At 45.9% G+C, this 25,406-nt stretch overlaps 1 protein-coding gene across 2 annotated transcripts; it reads left to right on the plus strand.

The window, feature by feature from the left end:
• The first annotated feature begins 489 nt into the window (after positions 1-489).
• Positions 490-23,959, plus strand: GPR20 (G protein-coupled receptor 20). Of its 2 annotated transcripts, XM_023921597.2 has the most exons (3): positions 490-649; positions 13,197-13,293; positions 22,613-23,959. In XM_023921597.2, the coding sequence occupies exon 3, from the start codon at positions 22,633-22,635 to the stop codon at positions 23,692-23,694; it is 1,062 nt and encodes a 353-aa protein (XP_023777365.1). In that variant the 5' UTR covers positions 490-649; positions 13,197-13,293; positions 22,613-22,632; the 3' UTR covers positions 23,695-23,959. The 2 variants fall into 2 exon arrangements, with proteins under 2 accessions (XP_023777365.1, XP_023777366.1); XM_023921598.2 differs by lacking the exon at positions 13,197-13,293 and having other exon boundaries at positions 506-649.
• Positions 23,960-25,406: the final 1,447 nt, after the last annotated feature.

The raw sequence follows: 25,406 nt of genomic DNA on the forward strand, positions 1-25,406 counted from the left end.
AGGTTCCACTTCCTGATGGTGTTGTCCAAATCTCCCCCAGCCCTTTCCACACCTGCCAAAAATGTCCATGCATATTTTAGCTGCACAGTGGATGCACAGGGGAAGGAAATTCTTTATGTAGAAGGTAGTGAGGTACTGAACCAGGCTGCCCAGAGAAGCTGTGGCTGCCCCATCCCTGAAAGTGTTCAAGACTAGGCTGGATGGGACTCTGAGCCTCCTGTTCTTGTGGAAGGTGTCCCTGCCCATGGTAGGGGGTTAAAAGTAGATGGTCTTTAAGGTTCCTTCCAACCCAATCCACTCTAAGATTTCTATAATTTCTGTGTGAGGGTGAGGTCTCCGTAAGCACCTCTTCTTTCAGCATGAGCCCCTAAAACCTCCCACCACTGCCTGCTCACATCATAAAAGTTATCTACAGCTCATCCTCACTCCTCTCCCTTCCCGACCCCTCCCCTCTCCCCTGAAGACATCCTTTTTACCAAAACGAGCCGTGGAGGCTCGAAAAAACACTGACGTCAACGTAAAAGTAAACCAAAGAGGTCTGGTTCCTGTATCATCCCCGCGCTGAGCGCCGGGGAACGAGCCCACGGCCACTCGCCCGAGGAATCGGGAGTGGCTCAGAGCAGCAGCTGAGCTTTCTCATTCCGGCCGTGTGAGTACCGGCGTGTTTCGGGCTGGGAGCGAGGGGGGAGAGGGAGGGAGGGAGAGAGATTCACCGGCTGCAGCTTGGGAAGGCAGCGTGTTCCGATCCCAGCTGGGCTGAGAGTTTGGAGGCATCCAGATGGGGATGGGAGTCCTTGCAAGCTGGGTCGGGAGCGGAGCACGTGGGTTTGGGTGCGGGTTGGCTCCACGTGGGTGGGAACAGCACTGAAGAGGATGGAGAGTGTTCTGCACCGGGTGCTGGAGGGATACAGGAGGGTTGGGGAGTTCAGAGCTGGTGCAAAGGAAAAGAGCATCTCATCGAGGGAAATGTTCGGTTTTCTATAAACTGAACTGATCTATTTGGATGCTAAAGAGCCTTGTGAGGGATTCTGCATGAAAATATGAGTATTTCTGGTAAACTTCCATATACAGATTATTTGTGTCAAGTCCAGCTACACACACACCTGTGCATCCTACAAGTGTCCGTGTATAGAGGTGCAGAGCTAGACACGGGAGTTTTAGGCTCAAGCCATGAAAAAGGGATCTGAGAAGGGTCAAAATTAACTTTATAGTTTAAGGTTAGGAAGCAGAAAACTTTCCCCAGGGAAATGATATGGAAATGTCCTTACTCTGATTGCTGTGTGGGTGGGGGAAGTGGCTGGGCCAGAGCTGAGATGGCTGAAAGGGATGAATGGCCTCACTAGGTCCATCAGCAAGTCTCTGCCAACTGGGACATGTCTGGCCACAGTACAGCATGGAGAGAGCATCTCCCAGTGTTTACACAACCCACACTCAGTGGCAGTGTGATGAATTGGCAACGTGGCTCTTCGGACTCATTTCAGCTGTGTTTTGGTGACAGGAGGCGCCTTTTCCTCTAACATTTCTCACATGCCAGGGACAATTGGTCTTCTTCAGCAAAAAGCCAGCCCTTTCCCTGAAATGACAGCTCCTTCTGCAAAGCTAAAACTCCCCCATTCAGAAATAAAACAGTGGGCATACAAGTTTAATCCCTATTACTTGTGCGTGACGGTCCCAATTGAAAACCACCAGGGCAAATACCCCTGTCGCACACAATTAGATGCAATGCTGCATCTCAGCTCACCCTGTAAATCTCTCCCTGAGCAGGGGAAAGCTGAGCAGCCATGGAAAAAGAGGCAGAAATGCCCATCACCTTCCTGTTGTAGCACAAGCAAGGGCAGAAGCTCCCCTTTGGCAGAAACCTCTTTACTAAGAAATTTTCCATTTCCTTTGTGCACAGATATCTCTGCCAACCCACAGTTAGAAGGAAAATCCCCATCTTCCTCCCATCCTTTCTTACAAGGACACATGGCAACTTAGCAATGCAATTGAGCAGCTACTTTATTAATCTATTTCAGAGCATTTTCCCTCACCCTGCTCAAGCCTCCTTCCCCACGTCTCCAGTGCTCTGAGATAAAACACAGACACAAAGCCATTTCTTCCCTCCCCATAGAGCCTAAAGGTGTCAAAAGCACCTAAAAATCTTTCTTCCCCCATTTTGAAGCAGAAGACAAAGTCCAAGGAAGGAATTGCACATGAAACATCTCTCACAGCACGTTCCCCCTGAGGCAGAGCAAGCAGAACAGAGGAGACTGCTGAACACAGCAATAAATCCCACCAGACGCACGTACAACACCACCACAGCTCTGCTCCCCCTTAAGTGCATCATGCCCTTGGGATGATGTGATGCTCACAGGGAACCTGCAGGCTGTTCAGGCCCTACATCCCCCTTCAGAGGGGGAAAACCAAACCCTGCATTCCAACTTGTCAGAAGGGCTGCAGGATTTTGGCAGTTCGCATTTTAAGGGGCTGGAGACAAGTAAAAGGGAATGTTTAGCAGGCAGGTGGTCATTATATTCAGAGAAACCTCACCTATTTAGGAGATGTGAATTTTGATGCCTAAAATCAGGAGCATACAAGTCCCTGAGCTCTTTTTAAAATATGAGACAAAAATTCCTCATGGGAGGAACATTCAAAGTGCACATTTTTTGAACTTCAAGTCCAGGTTGGATGGAGCTTTGAACAACCTGGTCTAGTGGAAGATATCCCTGTCACAGCAGGGGGCTTGGAACTAGATGATCTCTAAGGTTTCTTGCAACCACCCAAGCCATGCTGTGGTTTGATGATTCTGTGATTTCCCTTTCCAATCTCACTGTTATAGCAGGTTTCTATAAATGTCCAGTGACCAGGTTTAGGAGGAGGTGAGATTACTTATTACATAAAGGTACATGCTAGTGATCATCCCATGACATCTATGGTAAAATCCACAGCCCCTTCTGAGGAATGTCTGCTACTTCTCAGCCAGCTCGTCTGTAAAGGCTGTAAGGACTCTTCCTGCTCTCTTTTGCCTTTCATCCATTTTTCATCCTTGCATTTTAATTTGTTTCTTTTAGGTGTACATTTTTTTTGCAGATCACAAATAACTGAGCAAATCCTACTGATGGCTTTGCAGGGAAACACTTCCCATCCAGTAAATCCCAGAGAGGCACAGCAGAGTCCAGCTGAGCATGACAAAGTCCAGAGACAGAAGTAGTTGTGCTGAGGTGAAGGATGAATCAGGGGAATAGTAAAGTGAAGCCCAGAGCCAGAATCAGTAAAACTGTGGGGGTCAGATGGGATTAGGCTGAGCTGGCTGTGACAGCCAAAGAAATGATGTCACCCAGCAGGATGACACTAACCAGGGATGCTGCTCTTCAGTCTCAGCATGATATTTACTGGGATCGATACACCATTAGTGTATAGACACAGAAGAACTGAATTCTTTATTACCTCTTACACATAATCCATAAAAGATGTACATATCATCTATCACAGTCTGAAAAGCACCACTACAGCCATTATCACACAACAGAAAGGATGGCTTCTTCCACATTGATGTAAAAAAGATTTACTGTCAAATGTCCCTTCCTCTTCATGGCTCCAGCCACCCTCTCTACAAATACCTGCCAAAAAGATGAGGCTCTGGGAAATGCCCCTAAAGCTAAAAATGTAGGGTATGGCTTCCAGTGTGATGGTCCAGCAGATAGCTTCCCATTTCTGAATGTTCTGAATTTGTCACCCTGTCTATGGTGCACCTGGAGAGATGGATTTGGGCCACTTTGGGGGGCTGCCCTATTGTGAGGCTATCACAAGTAATCTTTGGCCTCCTGGATGAGGGCAGGGATGCCTGTGGAGGCTTGCCAAAATTTTGTTTCATTCAGAGCTCCCAACAACTGCAAAGACCTACGTCAGAGTAGGTCGTTTGCTGCAGGTAGGCATTAGCAAAGTGAAATGGCACTGAGCTCTGAGTACACTGACTCACACAAAGAGCAGCACAGGCATTTAAACCCACCAGGGTCTTCTCAGAGTGGTAACTCAAATGGATGCAGTAAAGTGAGTACCTGGGCACAGCAGAACAGGGCACAGAGACAGACTCAGGAGGAAAACCAGCTTCTTGCATGACATGGAGGAGGTTTCTAGCACACAAGTGCAGAGGACAGGAGATTGCTGGAGGTCACCACACCACACAGAGCCACTAGCAACTAGCCTCTCCTCCTAGTGGGATGTATGGTCACTCTCTTGCTGGTCTGGCCATGCTCCAGCAGCTGATCCAGAGCAGAGCAAAGTGAATAGGCAGAGAAAACCTTTTCCTGCACCCATCTCAACAGAGAGGTTAATGCATTATTAGGCTTATCAGAATCACAAAAACACAGAATAATATGGGTTGGAAGGGACCTTAACGATCATTTACTTCCAACCCTGTTGCCATGAGCAGGGACACCTCCCACTATCCCAGGCTGCTCCAAGCCCTGTCCAACCTGGCCTTGAACACTTTCAGAGAGATGGTCCAGATTCTCCTCACCTTCACAGTGAATTTCTTCCTCATATCTAATCTAAATCTCTTCCAGTTTAGAACCATTCCCCCTTGTCCTATCAGTATTTTTGTGTTCAAAAGGTAAAGAATTATAGAGCAGCTCAGATTGGAAGGGACTTTAAGCGAGACATTCAGCCAGGTGCAATTTCACCTTTATCCCCAAAGTCTTTTTCTGGCAGGATGGAGAGAGAAAGCTGAGTTGTCATGCTGGGTTTCACCTGCTTGGCACTCACAGAGCTGCAGTTCCCCGGCAGCCAGGCTGGCTCCTTTTGCCTGGGTTGAATATGCCAAGCAATAGATCTCTGAGAAAAATCCAGGCTGCCAAGCTGTGTTATGCTGTCTCCAGCTACCAATTATGTGGATAAATTGATTGTCGTTAGAGTGATAAAGTAGCACAACAAATGCACTTTCAGGAACCAGGCATTTTTCACATACTGACTTTGAGGCTTCCTGCTGCTTTGATCAAACACACAGAAAATTGTCTGCAGGCTGCAGTGATGTTAGAGACACAGACTTGTGGAGGCTGAGGCAAACCAGCAAGAGGTTTAAAATACACTAATTACTCCACATTTGTGCACTATTGTGCAAGGCAGGTTGCTCAGATGCTTTTTGAAGGGGCCACCATAAAGCTCACTCCGACCAGCAGCCGCCTCGGAGGATACCCAGGACTGAAATAGCAAGGGGCAGACGTCAGGAATCAGAGTCACTGGCAGGAGAGGGAAAGGAAGAGGAGTCGTGCTGCCTCTGTCCCCTGCCTAGTTTAGATCTGTCTCATACCAGGGCTGTTCCTCTCTCACTCACAACAGTATCAAGTTCACCCAGAGAATCAGAACTGCTAAGACGCTGGCATTAGCAATTCCCAACTGTATTATTCTTTGTGAGCAGCTTACCTAAGGAAGTGTAAGATTATTTTAAACACTCTGATTTATTAATACACCCAGAACGGCTCAAGCCACTGGTTCTTTCCCAAGGGAGTTCAGCAGTGGAGCTCAGCATCTTCCCTCACAGTATTGGGACTGATATATGACTAGCTATGATCAGATAGCATATCTAAAAATACAGAGCCTGCAGTTTATTTTTCTTGGAAAATGGAAAGACACCCAAAGAAGCAGAGCCCAGTTTAGCAATCACAGCAGGCTGGATATTTGTTTTAAAGAAGCCAGCAGAATTTGCCCAAAAGAAGGTGCAATCTGAAGTTGTGTTACAGCCATGGGATTAACCTGTGGCTCCAGCACTGTGGGGGAGACCTCTGGCTGCTGCTGTGGCTCTAAGTCTGAATCACACAGGACAGGGATGCTGATTGCACATCCTGCCCTAGGAGACACAAGCAATAAGACTCCTCTCACCCAAAGGAAGTCTCTACGCTGACACAATCATAAACTGGGCTGGTCATCTGGTCCAGACTGGTGTTAATGAACTAAACCATGTGAGACAAACCCACCTTGCACCATTCCCAGGGAAGCTGCCACAGACATCTCCACAGCTGTTATCAATTTGCCTTCTGTTGTCTCTTCTGTAGATTAAACAAGCCCAGTTCTGCTGGTCTGCCCTGATGGGTCACGTTTGCTGGCCCTCAGGTCATTCCAATTGGTTTGGTTTGGATGTTTTCCAAGGCAGAAACACATCCCCCTTTCATTAGTCAATTTAACACTATTTATCACATGTAATAGTGCTTTTGTAAAAATTAATTCCTCCAGGTGACATGAAAGGCACATCAAACAGCACCTTGAAGTATTCCCAACATAACAAAGATTGAAGCTTTCAGTACTAAGATGAAGTTATGGAAAGGAATGATTCAGCAGTGACAGGTTGAGCTTTTGCACCTGATAAAAAATGTGCTTGGAGATCTTAAACACAAACTGGAGTAGGGCCTTGGTCTTCCCTCCATCATGCCATACACTGCCCACACCTCAGTGAGTTCAAGACCTCACCAGCAGGGACAATCTGGTGCTGTCTATAATCACATCCCAGACAGAGAAAATATCCCCTTGGATTTCTGAACTGTCATGTTTCCACCTGGCTCAGGTCTCAGCAGGTTTTCTCTGCTCCAAGTGGGAGACAAAAGGGTCCATGACCCCATGGCAAAACATACCACCACCACAAGTACCAGCTGGATTCTGCTGCCCATCACCCTGTTCCATTTGTTTTTAGGAAAAATTTGTTTATTTTAGCATTGCAGTTTCCAGTAAATCACACATGTGATTCCCTCCTTCCCTTCCTGAAATTTTCCCAGAGCACTTCTGCACATTGTGCTTAGAGGGATGGTTTCAACCATAAGGAAACTGAGGCATCTCCCCAGAAAATGTGGGTTTTTTTGTTTTTTGTCCCCAGTGAGGCCCCTCACACAGAACTTGCTGCAAGGACAGGATCTGTAATTCTAAACAGCTGAGAACACAAAGGAACACACCCCTTCCAAAATAAAAGGAGAGAAAAAAAAAGAAAATAAAATCAGCAAATGTAACAGCTTCTTCCAGAGGCAACAGTTTTAGGAATCACTTGTAAGCAAGCAGCAGGGTGGTTGTTGGGGTTTTTTTCTTCCCAAATGGGGCCCTTTCTTTTCTTCCCGATCCTATAGGGCTTTTCATCACTGTGGCATTTCCTATGATAATCCCCCAGATTTATGCTGCCCTGTTCCAGATCAGAGCATTGCTGAGCTCTGTGCACATCTAACAAAAGACAGCCCTGCCCTGAGCCCTTCCAAATCTCTCCAAACCAGGCAAACAAAGGGAATGGGAGAGGAGGATTAACACGTTTGCAGGGAGCAAGCAGGGAGAGGATGTCTTTCTCTAAACCCTTTTTTTAGGTTTGTGGGTCGAAGTACCAGATTTTCCAAGTTGCAGGTGTCCTTCCTCCTGGGCTAGGTTATTCACATAGCAAAAAAAACCCAAAAGTTGAACAGATGGCCCTGGGAGCCTCCTGCTGCCCCTTTCCAAGTTTATGGTCACTGATAAATCAGAGCAGGTGGGGATACCAGACTGGGTCTCAAAGCTTCCCACCATTTCCTTGCCATGGGTTTTCAAATTCTCCTCTAGCCTCTGCATACTTGCAGGGTACATCACATCTTGAGTTCAAGGTTTTCTGGCTCAGCCCTGCCACACTGTGCTTCCCACTGCCACAAACACAGGAGCAGAGTGCTGAGAGCTCTCTGGGGAATCTTCAACAATCCAGGACCAACAATCCTGCCAATTCCTGCTCTGCAGCCTTCAAACCAGAGCTGGGCAAGAGCCGCTCCACCCAGCACTGACCTCCCAGGGCATGGTGCCCAAGTAATGCCGAAGTCCAAAGCTTATGCAGCTTTCCCCTTCAAGCACCAGTATTCCTGTGTGCCCAGTGACAAACAAAACCAACAGGAAATACTTTGCTGCGAATAGGGGGAGTTCTGCAGTGAGGTTATGACACTGGACATTGAGTTCTTGGCAATTAGCTTCTGAATCTTTGAAATAAATAGGAAAAAAAAAAAAAAGTACAAGAGGTGACTGGCTGGACCTGGACTGGGGGCCAGAAAGGTCACAGTGGGACCCTGCAAAGGATCCCAGTGAGGTTTGGATCAGTAGGGGCAGCTGAGACATGACATTTGTTGAGTGGCCAAAGACTCTTGGTAGCTCACTTTGCTGGTGCCTTGAACTGAGGAGCCTCATCAGAACCCTCACATCTGTGAGACCTAAGGTAGGTAACTGGGCAGACTGGGATGGAGAGAGGGATCCTGGCTCACCCTCACAGGGTGCATTTATAACAGGTGAGGGACTTCATACCCCTTGTCATGCAAGAACTGGAGATAGGCAGGACCAATGTGCTCCAAGCACTCTTTGTGCACTGCAGACACCTTAATTTTTCTTTCAGATCAACAACAAATTTTCTTTTGCTCAACATCAGCAAAAATGCCACAGTCTAGGGAGAAAAATGGAGGGGAAGCCAGTGGTCAGCAAAGCCAACTCTTAAATATGCAGCAGGCAGGCAGGAAACTAGCTCCTACTTCCTCCCCCATGCCTGACTCACCCAACAGGAGCCATGACCATCATTTTAGGGCATCACTTGTCTTTCCCTGTCCCTCATCAAACAGATGAATCACAGCTGGATTCCATCAGCAAAAGCCTCATATGGTGAGAGTCTGATTTCCCTCTTTGAACAAACACACAGATGGGGAGTCAGTTCAGAGGCAAGGATACAAAATTGTGATGGCCTCCATCCCTTGCAGTCCTCTGAGGACAGCAAGTGACAGCCCAGTGAGTGTTGAGAAGTGCCTGTGATCCTGAGCAGTTGGCAGAGGACACAGACTGTGCCCTGCAGAGCTGCTGATACCAGGTAGGTACCACAGCCTCTAGACCCTGCTGAGATGCCATCAAAAGAGACAGCTGGACCATCTTTTGTGGCTACCCACAGTCTCTGTTGCCCATGCTAACAGATAAAATGCCCTGAAGGTACTGAATATCACTTGGGGAGCAATCCCAGCCCTCCTTCTCCAGAGACAAGTAGTTGACATTTCTTTGTCTATTTGATATTTCTATCCCAGCATTGCAGGGAAGGAATGAAAGTCATACCCTAAAACAAATTCTAAGAATTAATAGAGAGATCGTTGATCTTTTCCTCCAATCCTTTCAGCTACACCTGAAACATAACCAGCATGAATGTCTCAGGGTTCAGATCCCAAAGCAGTCCTAGGATCTCCCAGATGTCCCAGCATGGCACATCTGGATCACCAAAAGAACAGCAAAGAATGACCTCTCAATAGCCCAGCAGATGAAGCCACATGTTGCTGTCTTTGGCTCCAAATGAGCAAGGGCCACAAGCTGAAAGCCAGGCTGGAGACAGCTAGCCTCAATCTTCAAGGTTCTTTCAACTGGACTTCCCTTGGGTTCTATCAAAAGCACCAGAAAAACCCTGGATCTGCCCACTTCCACAAAGTACCAGCTCAGGAACCACTAAAGAGGAGTGTTCCCACACTGCTCTCCAAGGGAATACACATATCACTTCTTTATGACAAGGAAGTGTGGTGGGGTTGAAGAACACCTGACCTAGGTGGAAAGTTCCTACATATGTGGGGAGAGCCCTGTTGCCCACATATTTCCCCCTAAATCAAAGGTGTCTCCTGGAGGGTGGTCCAGTACAGAAATTTCTCTGACCCTGGTCCACATGTGAGAACCTACATGGTTCTCTGGGTCAGTTCTGATTCACAGCATCCCATAATAGCCTTGGAGACCACAGGCAATCAAGATTTTATGTCTCATTGGCAGAGCATATCATTGAGACATACACTAATGTTTTCCAGCACTTTTTAAGCTCTGAGGATCTTCTAGGGTAGATTTACCCGGAGGAAGAATAATTGGAGAGGGTAAAATGGATGTAAACTCTCCTGAAGGCCATTAAATTTATCTGCCATGGTAAAGGATTACTCACCTGGCAAGCTCACATTATTGCCTCTCCATCAAGCCTGATGCTAAAAAGAGGTTTTCCAGACAAGACAGTGAAGATCCCACCATTCAGTGTCTTCCATGCAGTGAGGATCCCACTCTTTGGTGACCTCCATACAGTCATGACCTTGGGTATGGGCCTCAGTTTTCTGAACTCTGTTTTGTCAATATCCAACACCTTCTTGGGTAAGAATTCTCCTCCACTGCTGAAGAATATAACTCATTTGTGGTCTGTTCAGTGTAACAGAGCCTACATTCAGCTTCCTAAAAATACCCAGGCAATGTTTGGACACTGGATTTGGGTCCTTGCAGAGCTGGTCAACAGACACACCTTGAAAGCTGATCTGGCCACATGCCTTGAGCCCATCTCAGCTCTGTTAAAGCTCATTATGCAGTGCCCAATCTTAATATCTTCTCCCACAGCAGGGGATCAAAGGATGCTCAATTCCCCTTTTTGAATAGGACTGGAAGAGTATACCCTTCTCCTGACAAAAACAGAACACACCTCCCCAGAAGGATGTGTGGTATCAGCTTTCTCTCTACCTTCCTCAAGAGCTGTCTGGCCTCCTGCTTTTCTGCACTGTGCCACAGAAGACTATTAACCAGAACCCTATTCTACATGGCAAGGTTAAGGGATTGCTAGGAATTACCATGGGCTAGTAGCATCCTTCCCTGACATAATTATTAGTCCTTCTACATGATGATTTTGACTGAGCCAATACTTTCTTCCATCTACAATCTCACTCCAATATTTAATACTGTTGTATATTCAATGAACAAGCTTGAAAAATTTCCACTTCCTAAAGCTTTACTATTTTTTTGCTGCCTCTTTTGCTCCCTCTGGGAGGGTGAGAAATGACTGAAAATCGAGAGATGATAGAAGCTCTTCATTTATCAGCTATGGTTGCAACTCCTCCTGAGGTTGAGTGTGGGAACCGGGTCTGGGACAAAGCATGGCCCAGAGCCCGGATGCGCCTTCTCCACCTTAACAGCAGCATCTGCTTCCCAATATGGCATGTTCTGCACTATCTCAGGCACAACTTGAAACTTTGCAGCTGTTGCCACTCAGAGCCTAGCTCTAAATCCAGCTAGGAGGGAGAGGCTGGGATAGTGGGGGAGTGCAGGGCACTGATTATCCCATGCACAGGGATGGGAACACAGCTCTCATGTATCACATGGAAGCATAAGACCAAACCAGTCCTCACATAGGAAGGACCAGACAGTTCCAGAGAAGGTGGATAGAGTGCAGGTACCAACAGCTCATCCTGGAGAAAAGTATTTTCTTTCTTACAGTCTCACAATTATAACTCCAGAGAGTGATTCCCTAAATATAAAAATTTTGTTGGCAGGCTGGTGGAAACTTAAGCATTTGCCACCATAGGCACTGAGATTGATAGTCGTAGAAGTCTATAATGATCTGGGTTGGAAGAGACATTAAAGACCATCTAGCTCCAAGCCCCTGCCATGGCAGGCTGCTCCAGGTCCTATCCAGCCTGGCTGTGAACCCTTCCAGGGATGGGGCAGCCACAGCTTCTCCAGGCAACCTGTGCCAGAGCCTCAGTAGGGTCCATGTTCACCCACCCTGCCCAACATTAGACCATGGGTTGGTTTCTTCTCTTTGTTCTTACCCCTGTTGAACTTCCAGGATAGAGGGAACTGAAGGCACAATGATCACCCAAACAGTGGTGCTCATGAAGACTTTCCTACCACACTTGCCTCTCAAGCATAAGGAAGTGAGAAACAAATGAAAGTTCAGTCATATGCCTGAGATAGAGGGCAGTTGTGGAAGGCTGGGTGCCTGGATTAACATCCATCCAAGAAGGATGTTCCTGAAACAGAGGAACAATCTGCTCCTCAATGTGAGGAAACTCAAAATAGAAAATCAATAAAATAACCAGACAAAAAGGATCAGCTCAGTCTTCCTGGGAAAGATCCAAGGGTGAAAAAGTAATTCCAGAAAATGAGGTCAACCTTCTCTAATAACCATAGCTACTGTTTGTGCTCCAGTGAGACATGCATGTGTGGAGTTTACCTCTCCTCTATTTATGGATTTGGCCTCTTGACCTGGAATTCAATGCCTCTCAGTTGATCCTGTCATGTTGTGACAGGCCATATCCCGCGTGTTTATTGCATTGGCACCAGTGTTGTCTTTATCTAAAGTGTGATGCAGGCCAGGGCTGATACCAAAATCCAGCATCCATTCTCTCCGTATTTCTAAACAACTAAATTTGACGTAAGCTCTCACATTTTTTCTGCCTTTTCTCCCAGAAAAAAATCTCTAAAGCTACTGAAAAACTCCTAGGGAGAACATCTGTGCAAACCCCAAAAAATATTGGGTTTTGGTACCCAGTTTAGAGCAAGAAGTGGGACTTGAGATGGAACTTGGGGAGTTTCGCGTCCTTAGGGCATCAATCAGCAGAGATGTCTTGAAAGCTTCTCTTTGGCTATGTGATTTGAACCCATCTGAATAATGGGATAATTCATTATGCTTTGTCCAATGTCAGTTTCTTCTCCTGTAGCAAAGGGTGTAGAGATACTTAAATCCCCACCCTAAGAGAGACCTGACACCCACAATGACTCTACCACCGGTAGGGAAGGGCTGTATGAGGATGGAGGAACATGTCAAAGGGCTCCCTGGACAGATCTCATTATCTCCTCTCCCAAATAAGTGCAGGCAGCACTAACAAAGTGTGCAGGGTCACCCTTTGATTCCGTGTGCCAGGGGTTTTCTCAGGGTCTGGACAGCTGGGTTGATTCAAAGCATATCACAGGCTTTGTGGCATTTGGTTCAGTACCTTCCTACAGCTGCCAGGGATGCTTCTCTCTAATCCAAATTCACATCAGGAAGACGAAAAGAGGGCTCTTTTCCTCATGTCACACATGGTGGTGACATTGCAGTAGCCTTGAGCTGGCAAGTTCCCAGCAAGGAGATTTTGTTCCCACAGAGACACAGGAAAATTGACCTGGGGGCCGCAACATCAATTTTAGTTTACTAGAGAAGTTCAGGCATTAGCACCGTGAGTACGGCTGGAGCCCTCTTCAGCATTTACAGCACTTCATAAATTTCAGAGAGACTTAGGGCAAGGAGCCAGATGTTTGGGGAGAAATTCTGAACACTACAGACAAGTGGAAATATTTTTTTTTTTTTGGTAGTGTATATTTTTTCCCATTAGTTGCAAGGCTATATTTAGAAGAGGCGGGGGGAGAGAGAGAGAGAACGCAAGAGAGATTAGGCATTTCTTCATATTCTGTAGTCACTCCAGTTGTTCTGCTTGTAGGAACAGATGTCTCTTTCTTGGGCTGATAGCAGTCAGGTCCACAAGGAAACTTTCTTACCGGCAGCTTCGCTAACATAGAAGGGAGATCGGGACAGAGGTAAGTCAGTCCGTCATGCAGGAATATTCTGCAGGGACCATTGCAGGGAATGCTTTGGGATATTGGTCAGAGACAAAGAGGGGGGCATGGGATCGGAGACAAGAGGGGGCCAGGAAAGATTTGCTGGATATAGGACTCCAAGTCCTGGCTATGGCACCGCAGAGCCCTGGACGGGGTGGGAGAGGAAAGGGTCCTGCACTGAACAGGTGGATGAGCAGCTCAGGAAGTCTCTGGATCTGCCCATGCAGCAGGTGTGGAAATCCCTTGTGAAGTGCCTGACCTGAAAAGTCAGGCTGTGCCAGCAGCTAGCAGAAGCTGCAAGGAGCTTCTTCCTTGTGACTTTCTTTGCTCTTGGGATGTGGAGCGGTATAAGGATATTTGGTTGCTCTTCAAGGAGATGGAGGGTTATGGGAAGTGTGCAGACTGGCAGGCTCTCCCTTCTTGAAAAGTACTGTGACAGCTCTTGTGAAGAGGGGGGTGATGTCATTTGTACATGTGTACTCCCAGGCATAATTAAATTTTGGTGAAATGCATTCAGGAAGGTTTTGGAAGCAAGAAGAGATGATGCACTACCTGGAATGGAGTCAGCTGCAAGTGGGGGTATTTTACCTGTTTGGCTCACCAGCAGGGTGCAAGCTCAGCTCTAGGAAAGATGCTGTCTTCCCTCTCTAAACCCACTTGTTGGGTCAGTAGAAGGAGAAAGCAGACCTTTTCAGAAATGCTCCCTGTTTTCACAGCAACACACTCACTGACAGCACAAAGTTTCTCTAATTTAATCCAGTGAATTCAAAATTTGTGAAACCCTGAAGGCACTGTGGGGTATGCAGAGCACTGTCATATGTGCTTTGCTAAGGAAACTACAGAAACCGGTCTCCCAAAGGGCTAAGACATGGTTGTCCATCCTGGGATGCCTCAAAAAGAGGACATCTGCTCCCTAACTGGGTCTCCTATCTCTCTGCATTCCCCGGGCCAAAACCACACATGGCTCTGTGCCTCAGTTTCTTCCTGCAGCCAAGAGAGCTTGGAGTGAGTGCTGGGAGGCAGAGCTGGTACACCTGACCCCTCTGCATCACCCCTGCATCCCTACCTGCACTGGTGCCCTGTGCTCCCTGGTGTGTGAGCATTGTTTCACTAGTTCTGCATTCCGGGGCTGTGCAGAAGCCCAGGTATTTTGCCAACAGTAGAACTCTGCTGTTGTTCTTCTTTTACTGCCCTTCTTGCCAAAGGACAGAGCAAGCAGGCAGCTGAAGGCAGAAAGAGGAGAAAGTGCTCAAAGTGTGCTAGATTTGCAATTAAAAATTTCCTTCTTCAAAGCAAGCAGCAGTACACACGCCAGATACTGTTTTTGCACTTGCCTGTGAAGTTCCTGCATGTGCCTATATGGTAATTTTCACTGCACGGTTCTCCTTGCACACAGCCACAATAGCTGTTATTCCAAACTGACATTTCTAGCACTTTGTCTCAGGCACCCTGGAAACGCTCGATGGATTACTGTAATCCCTATAAAATCAAACACATTTTTCTTTTACTGTTACAACCTCCCAAGAAGACAGGCTCAAATCCATCTTTACTGGCTGGACCCATAAGAGTCCAAATCTATACATTTTGTTTAAGATGTAATATTTTTTTTTAAGAAAGTTAATCATACTGGAAAAAAAATCAGCCAAAAATATGTTTTCCTCTCACATATAATGGTCCACAAGGGACAGAGAGGGACACACTCAGGAAGTCATGCTCTGATTTCTCTGAAAGTAACAGAGCTGGAAACACACAGCACCTTCTGCAGAGATGTCATTCCATGCTCCCTTGTGACAGATGGCACTGGGTACGAGCCCTGACAGTATATGAGATATTGGTCTTTTAAATGCTAGCAGCATGATTGATAAAGCATTCACCAAGACACTTAGCATTTCTGTCACTCCAAGGCCAAGATCTGATAACACAGAAAAAAGGGACATGAAAGATAGTGGTATTGATAAGGCCTCATAGACATCCAAATGTTTCAGGTGTGGTATAAACAAGCAAAAGGAGGCAAATCCCCTTTATTATTACCTTTATTATAGGTGACCAGTACTAGCAAGCCTCATCAGAAATGTGCTGGGGACCTCTAGGTGCCCACCACTGCTGGTGGATATTTGTAGGTCTGGAGAGGCAAAGTATACAATCCCACTTCTCTTTTTTTCTTGCACATTTCTCTTTCTTTCAAAGGCTGAGGCATTGCTGCTGCAAATGGCCATAGGGGAGGTATAAATTCATAAAAATCTGCCAGTATGTGAATTTCCTCCTCTGTGTATATCTGGGAGCTTCATTTCAGTTTTTTTCATGCATGCTCAGGACAAGGGCTGAGGGAAAAAACATGCAGACCTTTCCAATTTTTAAATAGATTGTCTCTGGGGTGTCCAGGACTATGATCTGTCACCTGGTTTTAAGCAGCAGGTTCAAGCCTGGATGCAGAGAGTTGGCATTTGGTCCAAGCCAAGTGGCATCAGTCCCATCTGGGTCACTTTGCTCTGTGAAGAAGAGGAATGCACTTTGGAGAGTTGTGCTCTCCCTCGTCTAACTGGCAGTGATCCCTCATGGCCCAGGGTGACCTGCTGGACTAAATCATTGCTTGGGCACCCACAGACTATTTCTTGTCCCAAAATGAGCTAGGGATGCTTTGAAGGTGAGGTTCCTCACCTTCAAAGGACGTGATTTTGGCCTTGGGCCCATGGAAAGCACAGGATCCACCTATGTGTACACACAACGTTGAACTCGGTGTGGTGGGTGGAGCTCAGATCACAGCACAGAGCAAAATCCATTGCTCATCCACAGCAGGGCCTTGGAGATGAAGGAGCACACAGAGGCAAATTGGGAATCTAAGGCAGGAAACAGCTCAACAGCACATCAGCAACATCAGCCCAACAACCAGCACTGCATCAGCCTCCACACATCCTCAGTCTGTGATTGCTTACAGGTCTTGAAGGATTACCCCTATGCCTGAGACGAGACATACAAGTTTTCCCTCTTGCCAGATGGGAAATCTGATTCTCATGGCCAACATCAGAGATTCAAAAGTCGGGGGTGGGGGGGTAATCTCTCTTGGCCTTGAGAGGAAGCGGTATGGAGGAGCAGGTGAGGTCACTTGGTCAGTTCAGCCTGGAGGAGACTGAGGGGAGACCTGATTGAAGTTACAACTTCTTTGTGAAAGGAGGGGCAGGCACAGATCTCTTCTCTGTGGTGATGTGAAGTAATGGCCTGAAGTGGTGTCCAGGTGGGCTTAGACTGGATATTAGGAAAAGGTTCTTCACCCAGAGGGTGGCTGGGCACTGGAACAGGGAAGTGGTCACAGCACCAAGCCTGATAAAGCTCAAGGAGCATTTGGACAACGCTCTAGGGCACATGGTGTGACTCTTGGGGATGGTCCAGTGGCAGGAGTGATGATCATAGGAGTGGCCCCTATGATCTTTCTGGGTCCCCTCCAACTCAGGATATTCTATGATTCTGTGATTCCAGACAAAAGCTGTAATTCAGCACATGACCATTCAAACCACCAGACAAAGAAGGAATTGCTGGCCATCACACTCTTCATGACACATGGGCAAGCAGGCCACGGCTGAATAGTGCCAACACCCAGTGATTAGCTATCATCTGTCCCAGTCAGGCTGCTTTCTCCCATGGTTTGGCATAAATTATTTCTCTTCAGGAAAACAACAAGAAGCAGGCAATACTCCTTTTTCACAGAAAGCATCCAGCCCTGTTTGCTGTGTTTCAATGCCAAAGCAATTGTGAATTTGCAGAGAATAAGATCTAAATGAAAGGATGTGTGGTGAAGAGTGTTAGCAAATGCATTGCAGGTTCCCATTAGAGGAAACAAGGATCACTCTCAGTGCCTGTTTGTGTGGTTGTCAGCTCTGATTTCCTCCATCCTCCTAATGTTTTTCAATCTGCTGCCTAATTTCAACTAGAATTTGGCAGAAGGGAAAGATCACCTCAATTTTCAGGAAATTAGGCAGCAAAGAAAGGAGAAACTCAAACAAGTGTCAGAGCCAAGGGAAGAGCTGGAATGTGAGTGCTCATTAAGGCAGCCAAGTGTCCACATGGGAAAAAGTTATAATAAGCATCTCAAGCAGGGCAAAGCATTCCCTCAGCCCTGCAAGCCACTGTGAGACATGAGACTGCAAGAAATCAGGTGTCATTTAATCTGGCACTCATAAAACTATGTGTTTTGTGTCTCCAAAGTCCCTTTTATGTCCACAGCATTGGAGGGGAAGGAATAATCCAGCTCTGCTCTGGATTTGGCTATTTCCTACTGCAATTCTCCAGAAAGTGAATGTTTCACACACTTGTTCCAGCCACCCTTCCAAACTTGGAGGTTTAAAGGAGACCTCAGTGCCCAGGAATCAAGTGAGAGCAGAGATCTGATGCCCACAAAAATGGGATCTTACCTGCCCTGAGAATGGGATCTTACCTAGCCCCATTATTGCCTCAGAGTAGAATCTGTCTCCCCCATAATTATCTCCCTCCCCAAGGGCCAGATGGGCACCAGCTTTTTCCTTTCAGCAGCTGGATTCACTCCCTTTCTCTCTCTTTCTCTCTCTGTTCCCCCTGTCAGCAAACCCACCCTCCCCAGGCTGAGCAAGAGACACACAGAACAAGCCCTACCACGTATAGGGCAAGGTCGACATGCACAAAAACACCATATTTGGCCAGTTTGAGCCAGAGTTGAGTGAGAGCTTGCCAGAAGGAGAATCATGCAATTTAAATTGAAAGAGAGTGAGTTTAACCCTTCATTTATAAATATGATGATAAATCACCCAGGGAACTTTAAACACGGGAAGGCTGCAAAGCTAAACACACACTGCTGCCACCCCAGGCAGCAGAATAACACCAGCAGGCAGGACAGAGTGAGTGGAACAGGGAGGATGATAGAGGAGCCAGGTTGCCATATCAGATATTCCAGTTCAGGACAGGGAGATGAGAAAATCTGAAGCTGTTTATACTAAATTACATTCGTGCTTGTTAACGTCCTTTTCAGCTTTCCAATCCCAGTGTGTGGCTCTGGTGTTCTCTGGGTCTGCACACAGAGATCCTTTCTGCACACCAATAAATATTCCTTTTGGAATGCAGTTAGGACAAAGCTCAGTTGTCTGACCTGCCTTTTCTTTTGTATCCCATTACTTGAATTGCTGAGCCAGATACAAAAGTCCTCTGGGCTAAGGAAGTGAACCCCATTAATTTCAGCAAGGTGAGGGTGAGGCTAAAGGCTGTCACCAAGCACACAGCTCGGTGAAGTGGAATACAGGATGATCAAGGATCTCCTCCTGGAGCAGACATAGCACTGAGCTGCCCATGCTAAGTTAACAAGTGTGATGCCAAGCAGTGAGTGAGAGAGGGAAGAATCCACAGGGCCTGTTTTCAGTGACCATCTGTTTCCTATTTGGACCAAGAATGATGGAACTGATTGCGTCACACAACAATGGGAAAGTCTTTCAGAGCAGGTTCCCCTCTCCCAGTGCTGAGCAGGGACCTTTATCAGAACAAGGGAAAGCAGGTCAACTTCCATTCTCTGTCCCTCCCTTTATCCCATTTCTATCCAGATGCCTGCTGTACTTTTAAGGAAATTCTACCCACAGTCTCCCATCCAGACAGACAAAATCCAGCCTGAGAGGTATAATATAACAGCATAGACCAACTGGCACGGTCAGACAGCACTCAGAAGGATGTGTGTTTACCCATCCTGGGCTTTGCAGACTGCCAGCTCCAAGAAACAGGGACTGCTTGGAAATCTGGGGGGCTGAGAGCTCAGTTAGGTATGAAGTAGGCTAAGCTCCAAGCTCTTTGAAGATTTTAGGAAGGGGGTTAACCCAAAGTTTATTTGCTCTGTAAGTAAAGGTGGTTCTTGCAGTTCTGCATGAGCTCATGCCATAACCACAAGTAATAAATAGTGCAAAACACAGCAGAATAAAGGTTTGCAGAGGGTGCAGAGCTTCTCATTAATTTAACTATGCCCCTCACTGACTTCCATATACCATCACGTCATGATGATGGGTAGCTGAATAGACTCACTTTAACACCTGCATGAGTATGTCTGATGGTAGAGAAAGAGAACTGGTTGAGATAATATTTGGACTCGGAGAGAGGAAGAATTCAAAATCTTTGGAAATGTTTAGCTTTGCTCAGAGACAAGGTCAGGTTGCCTTTCTGTGCTGCAAAATGGGGCAGTGTACCTTTCTCACAGGCTTGGAGTCCCACAATGGAAAAATCCTTAGCAGCTGTAAACTGGGGGTTTGGTCCAGCTCCATCTCATTAAAAGCACTAAGACAAATTCTGTTGCATTGCTAGTCCAGTTCTCTGTCCTTTCTGCTTGTGAGCCATGAGATGAGAGCAGTCCCACAAAGAAAGGAAGAGGCCATTCACCCAAACATCCATCAGTAACAATTTGATTAGAGGAAGATTTTTCCCACCACAGCACAAGAGGCAGCTTTTCCACAGACTGTCAGGGAGGAAATCTTCAGGATTAATTGAATTTGCCGGGACTTCTCTCATGTAGTTGTTTGGATTTTGAGTTCAGATAGGGCAGCAATGGACTGAGAAAGCTCTAATGCAGCACTTCTTTGCTTATTCAATTTGGCAAACACAATGTTACCTGTTGGTTTTCAGCAGTTTACAGTATCTGGAGTTTATTTCCTTGCACATGGGGCTTAGTGGAAAAGGTGACTATGTAAGCCAGAACATCATATATGCTGATTATTTTAATTTTCTATTTGTCTGTAACATGCTCTACATCCCTCAAAAGCATTGTGAGGATGAGGAACATTTGAATGTATTTGGAATTGCTGATTTCATTGAGACAAGAAAGGTAAAATAAGATGAATATCAGGTGTTTGTGATAAGGGATCTCAGACTGAAGAAAAATCTCCCAGAGGAGGCAAGCTACAAACAAGATGCAAAATCATAGCAAACAGCCAGTGACAAGGAATTACAATGAGAAGACAAATGCAGGTGTATTTAATACAGTTTAGTGCAAGCTCAAGGATGGGATGGGTGATTTTGTCTTCTCCCCTTGCTCAGCTATGCGTCTGAACACAGATATACAAGCTCACACTGCACTCCAGAGGCATCAAAGTCTTTCTTTATTCCTTGGCTTCCACAGCGCTCCTCTTGATAGCATCTGCAAAGAGAAAGCTGGGAGCAGATCCAGACATCTGTTCATTTCAGTTTGTTTTCGTAATTAAAGAGTGAAACAAACAAACAGAGAAGATGGTGAGAATTTTAGGAAATCAGTAGAAAATGGGCCAGGGTTCTGCATTCTCCCCATGCATATTTCTCAGGTGCCAGACTTTGCAACTCCACTACCTTCAGCCTATTTTGGGGCCAGTTTTTCCTGGTTTTCTCTGACAGTGTGCTTGGCACAAAATGTAAAGAGACAAGACTCTCCCTCAGGAGTCTGCAGGCTCAGTCAGACCCAGACAAAATGCCATGAACATGTGTGCTACTTTGGCTGCCACCAGAGCTCAGTGCAGGGTGAGGTAATCTGGTCATTCCCAAAACAGATGATGTTCCAATGTCTGGTTTCTGCTCTAGATGGTCTAGAGGTAAAAGGAGACAGAAATTAGCATTGTTCCTCTTTGCCCAGTAGTTCTTTGGGGCATTACAGGTGGCCTGACCCTAGGCTTCAGTATTTCAGTCTTGCAGTGTATTCTGGCACTGGGTTGGATATCAGGAGGGCTTTGTGTTTGAGCACCAACCATTCCAATGGACAATTCAAATCCTTGGGCTTCAGTGGCTACCTAAATAAAACAAATTGCCATTTGATTGGAAATAGCCTTCTGAGCTAAGGGACATTAAAAACCAGCTTTTTCCTTCAAATCACTTCCACAGACTGAGAGGCAAGAAGAAACTAGAGCAATCCCCAGATTCCAGGCCAACAAACCCAAGATCCATCATGATGGCAAAGTCACTTCCCCAAGAATTTTCACACCTGGTCTTCTAAATTCTCTGTCCTAATCTCTGCTTTTTCTCAACAAATGTTCTGCTTCACTCTCACCTGGCTTGAATGAACCAAGCAGAGTAATCACAACTAGTCTGTATCATCCCATGAGAACTCTTGTTCTTGAATATTGACTATTGGCCAAACACTGGTGAGACACATTAGGAGTGTTGCAAGAAATGCAGAGACATGGTGGGCAGGCAGAGGAAGTCTTTGGCACTCATAAGGCAGGCTCAGAGCTGCTGTGGTGTTCTCCCTGCAAAACATTTTCTTTTGGCCAGCAGGGACTCTCCTCAGAATCCACTTTTCACTTTTGTCCTAAGTATCTTCCTCCTCCATTCTGTACACAGCCACCAACAGCTTGAAGCATCTCACAGGTCCCTCTTCCTGATCCCCATAAGCAAAAAGGATTAGAGGAGAGGAAAGAGAAGCTGCCAGAGGATGGGGTATGCTTGGAGCTGGACATCCAGACTCCCTCAGCAATTCCAGACTTCCCAGCCCAGGCATTCTGCAGTTCTGTGAGCACTGGGAGATGTGTTTGCAGCTCCTTGTCTCCCAGTCCTTCTGCATTTGGCTCATTGGTAGCAGGGATTTCAAACCCTCATAAATCAAGTCTTTCAGCATCATTCTCTGCTGATCCAAGCTGATTTTTTTTAACCTCAAAGCCCTGACCAGCCACTTTGAGATATTCCAGACGTTTTTCAACCATTTATTTTTACTGAAACCAGCCAAGTCTCTGTATATACTGGGTCTTTTTTTAAAAATCATTTTAATATACAAATCAGTTTAAAATAGTGTATAAGTCAGGAATGATTTGCAAATTAAACTGTCAGACCCTGGCAGGACTAGTGGCTGACGCTCTTAGTTTGAAATCTTCCGGCTGCTGTTGCTGTGAACACAGATCTCTAGAAGATGCCACACAACCTGCTTCTGCTTTCTCCGAAAATTCAGCCTTTCTCTGATTTCATGGAAATCTTACAGCTTCTGAAAACACTGCTGCATGTAACTCTAGTGAGATCACCTGCCTAAGGCAAGGGATATTATATTTTAGGAATCAAATGCTGGCGTTATAGTTATACAAAGGTCTTCTGGCCTTAAAACCATTTTTGTACAAAGAAGAGGAAGAGAAGCTTGAAGTGTGTGTCTTCCCTAAAACATGCATCTGGAACCACAGGAATACACCAATTATAAGCCCAGGTATTTTCCTTGTGAATATTGGTAATCCCATATTGGTAGACAGGGATCTACTACTCAGGATGTGCAAATATCTTGGTTAAAATGTTTTTAAGTGACAAGATTTGGAGCCCTAAGGAATTCATCACTATACCTCTGTTTCTTTTCTTCCAGATTGTTGGAAGTCAGTGATCATGCCGACCTCCTCCACTCAACTGCCAGCCCTTGACTCTATCAACTCCACCGAGCAACCTAACTCCAACATCAACTTGTTCTCCAAGTTCATCCACTCGGACGAACAGCTGTTCACAGATTTTTATAGCCTGTGGATTGTCCTGATGGTAGTCAATGCCATCATTTTCCTGGTGGGTGTTGTGCTGAACAGCTTGGCACTGTATGTCTTCTGCTTCCGTACCAAGACAAAAACCACCTCTGTTATTTACACCATTAACTTGATCGTAACTGATCTCCTGGTGGGCTTTTCCTTGCCTGTCCGAATCATCATGTTCTACAGTGCAGGAGATTGCAAAAATTGTTCCTTGGTTCACATCTTTGGCTACTTTGTCAATATGTACTGCAGCATCCTTTTCTTGACGTGCATCTGTGTTGACCGCTACCTGGCAATAGTGCAGGTGGAAGCCTCGCGTAAATGGAGGAACCCCACCTGTGCCAAGGGGATCTGCATCTTCATTTGGATCTTTGCCACTGTGGTGACTTTCTCTATCCTGACCATGGCGATAAGGTTTGCCGAGTGCTGCCTCTCCAAGATCCTGGTCCTGATGGTCTGCGAGTACTTCTTCCCCCTCATCATAATCATCTTCTTCACCACCAGGATTATGTGTGCCCTGTCCAAACCCAGCCTCATGCACCAGAGTCGGGAGAGGAGAATGAGGGCTGTGCAGCTCCTTATCACCGTCCTCATCATCTTCATGATCTGCTTCACTCCTTTCCACGTGCTACAGGTCGCAATCTCCATCAACCCAGACATGCCCCACAACGTCAGCCTCCTCGTCTACCACGTGACAGTGACTCTGAGTAGCCTCAATAGCTGCATGGACCCCATTGTCTATTGCTTTGTCACCAATAACTTCCAATCAACCATGAAAAACATCTTCAGGAAAACCGAGCCAGAGCAAACTAATGCAGACATCCTGGGTATGAACAAGAACTCCAAGGGCTCCAACGCAATCATCGCCTTCTCAAACACAATAGCAAGCCCTCTGAGCTTGCCATCACCAAGCAGTGTCCAGATATAACCCACATCTGATGGGACACGTTGCAGTAAGCCAGTGATGCTGGAATATTGATAGGATGCACAATACTATAGTTATTGAACTCTTTGTGGTTTAGGCTGAGGTTCAGACTGACAGTGGTGGAATTTATCCCTCAAGAACATTGTGATCTGTTTGGAGATGGAACCTACAATGCTGTTAATACCATACAAAAGAGAGTTTATTAATTACTGTTCCCAGCAGGGAAGTTTTCTTTGTATTTTAATACAGACATTTTGCTAGCAACAAACTCTTTACTGTGGTTTTCTTTTCATGTTTGTCATCATAATGCAATACTTCTAGGATGACTTAGAAAGCAGGATAGCTCTGGTTTGTACTGAAAATTTTTTGTGCCTTGGGCATATGCTTAAGAATAAAGGACAAGAAGGATATTTCCAGAGCTATCCATTACAAAGATTTTACATGCCAATGGAATGGGAAAGAAAGTATTCTAACCCACATGTCACTAGTGCCTACTCATTTGTTCCTGAAAAAGTCTGAACCTTCTCAGGGAAGAGATGAAGTCAAGCAGTGAAGTCTATTCTTGGCTGTAAGAAAAAATACGTGTCAATGTATATATTTTCATACACATTGTCTGTGTTGGGGAGAGGTTAAGGATATGTTCCATTCTGTATTTGGATCACTAAATCCCCTGAACTGCAGATGAGTATACAAAAAACTGTGAAAATGAACATGAGTCCCAGCAAACTCTGCTGTTCTGCTCTGTCTCCCTGAGGAACAGCCAAGAAGAAAAACAGAACCAGACTATGATGCTATACTACTCTGGTTTGGTTTTTCTTCCTGGCATGTTGTAACATCAAGGCTTGCTGTCCTAATTCCCCCAGCAGTCCATCCACTCAGTCACTCAAAGCCAATGCTTCCAAGCACAGAAAAAGAATGCATTTCAGGCATCTAGATTGAAATCCACCCAGGACAAACTCACTAGGATGTTTTAAAGACCCATGTTTAAAAGCTCTTAAAGGCTAAAAGAGGCAAAGGATGCTGCAAAATTCTAGCCCTAATGGTGGGGAAATGTTTTAGATGACATTTTATCAATGAAACAATGCAAATGCAAAACAAACAAAAAAATTATCCTAGGAAAACTTCAAAACCTGTGGCATGAACAGCAATAACTGTTATTATTACTCCACATTTCCTCACTCACATCTATGGCCACTCCATCTGGAAAGCTACTATGAATTCATCAAGTCTAGTGATCAGCTTTTCCTAGCACTCACTGGTGTTACCTGTCAGAAGAGCAGGCATTGACCCAAGCTAGAGCATCCTGGAGTACTCTGCTTCCCTGAGATCTGACTGTGGTACAGCCACCTCCATTTCACAGGAACACAACATAAACAATGCCTCATACTGCCTCTTGCAACAGGGTTTGCAAGAGTTTTCCTCTTGCAACACATATATGTTTCACCTAACCTGTTTCCCTGACCAACCCAATGGGTATAAAATTTAAACCATCAATATCACTGCAATACAGGGAACTGGGTGTTCCAGTACCTGTTCCAGACAGTGGAGTCTGTAATTGCCAGTAATTGCCATATCCAGGCGTGTGAGCTCTTTCCCAAGCAATGCAGCTGAGTCAATGCCTTTCTGCTGGGACCTCTACTCCTCTGAAGAGAATCTTCCCTCCAGGAGGTGGTGATGAGGGCTACCAGCATTACGGCACTATCTCACAGGAGGTG

This window comes from Cyanistes caeruleus, chromosome 1 (assembly GCF_971803275.1).
Source record: "Cyanistes caeruleus chromosome 1, bCyaCae1.hap1.1, whole genome shotgun sequence".
Taxonomy (NCBI): Eukaryota; Metazoa; Chordata; class Aves; order Passeriformes; family Paridae; genus Cyanistes; species Cyanistes caeruleus.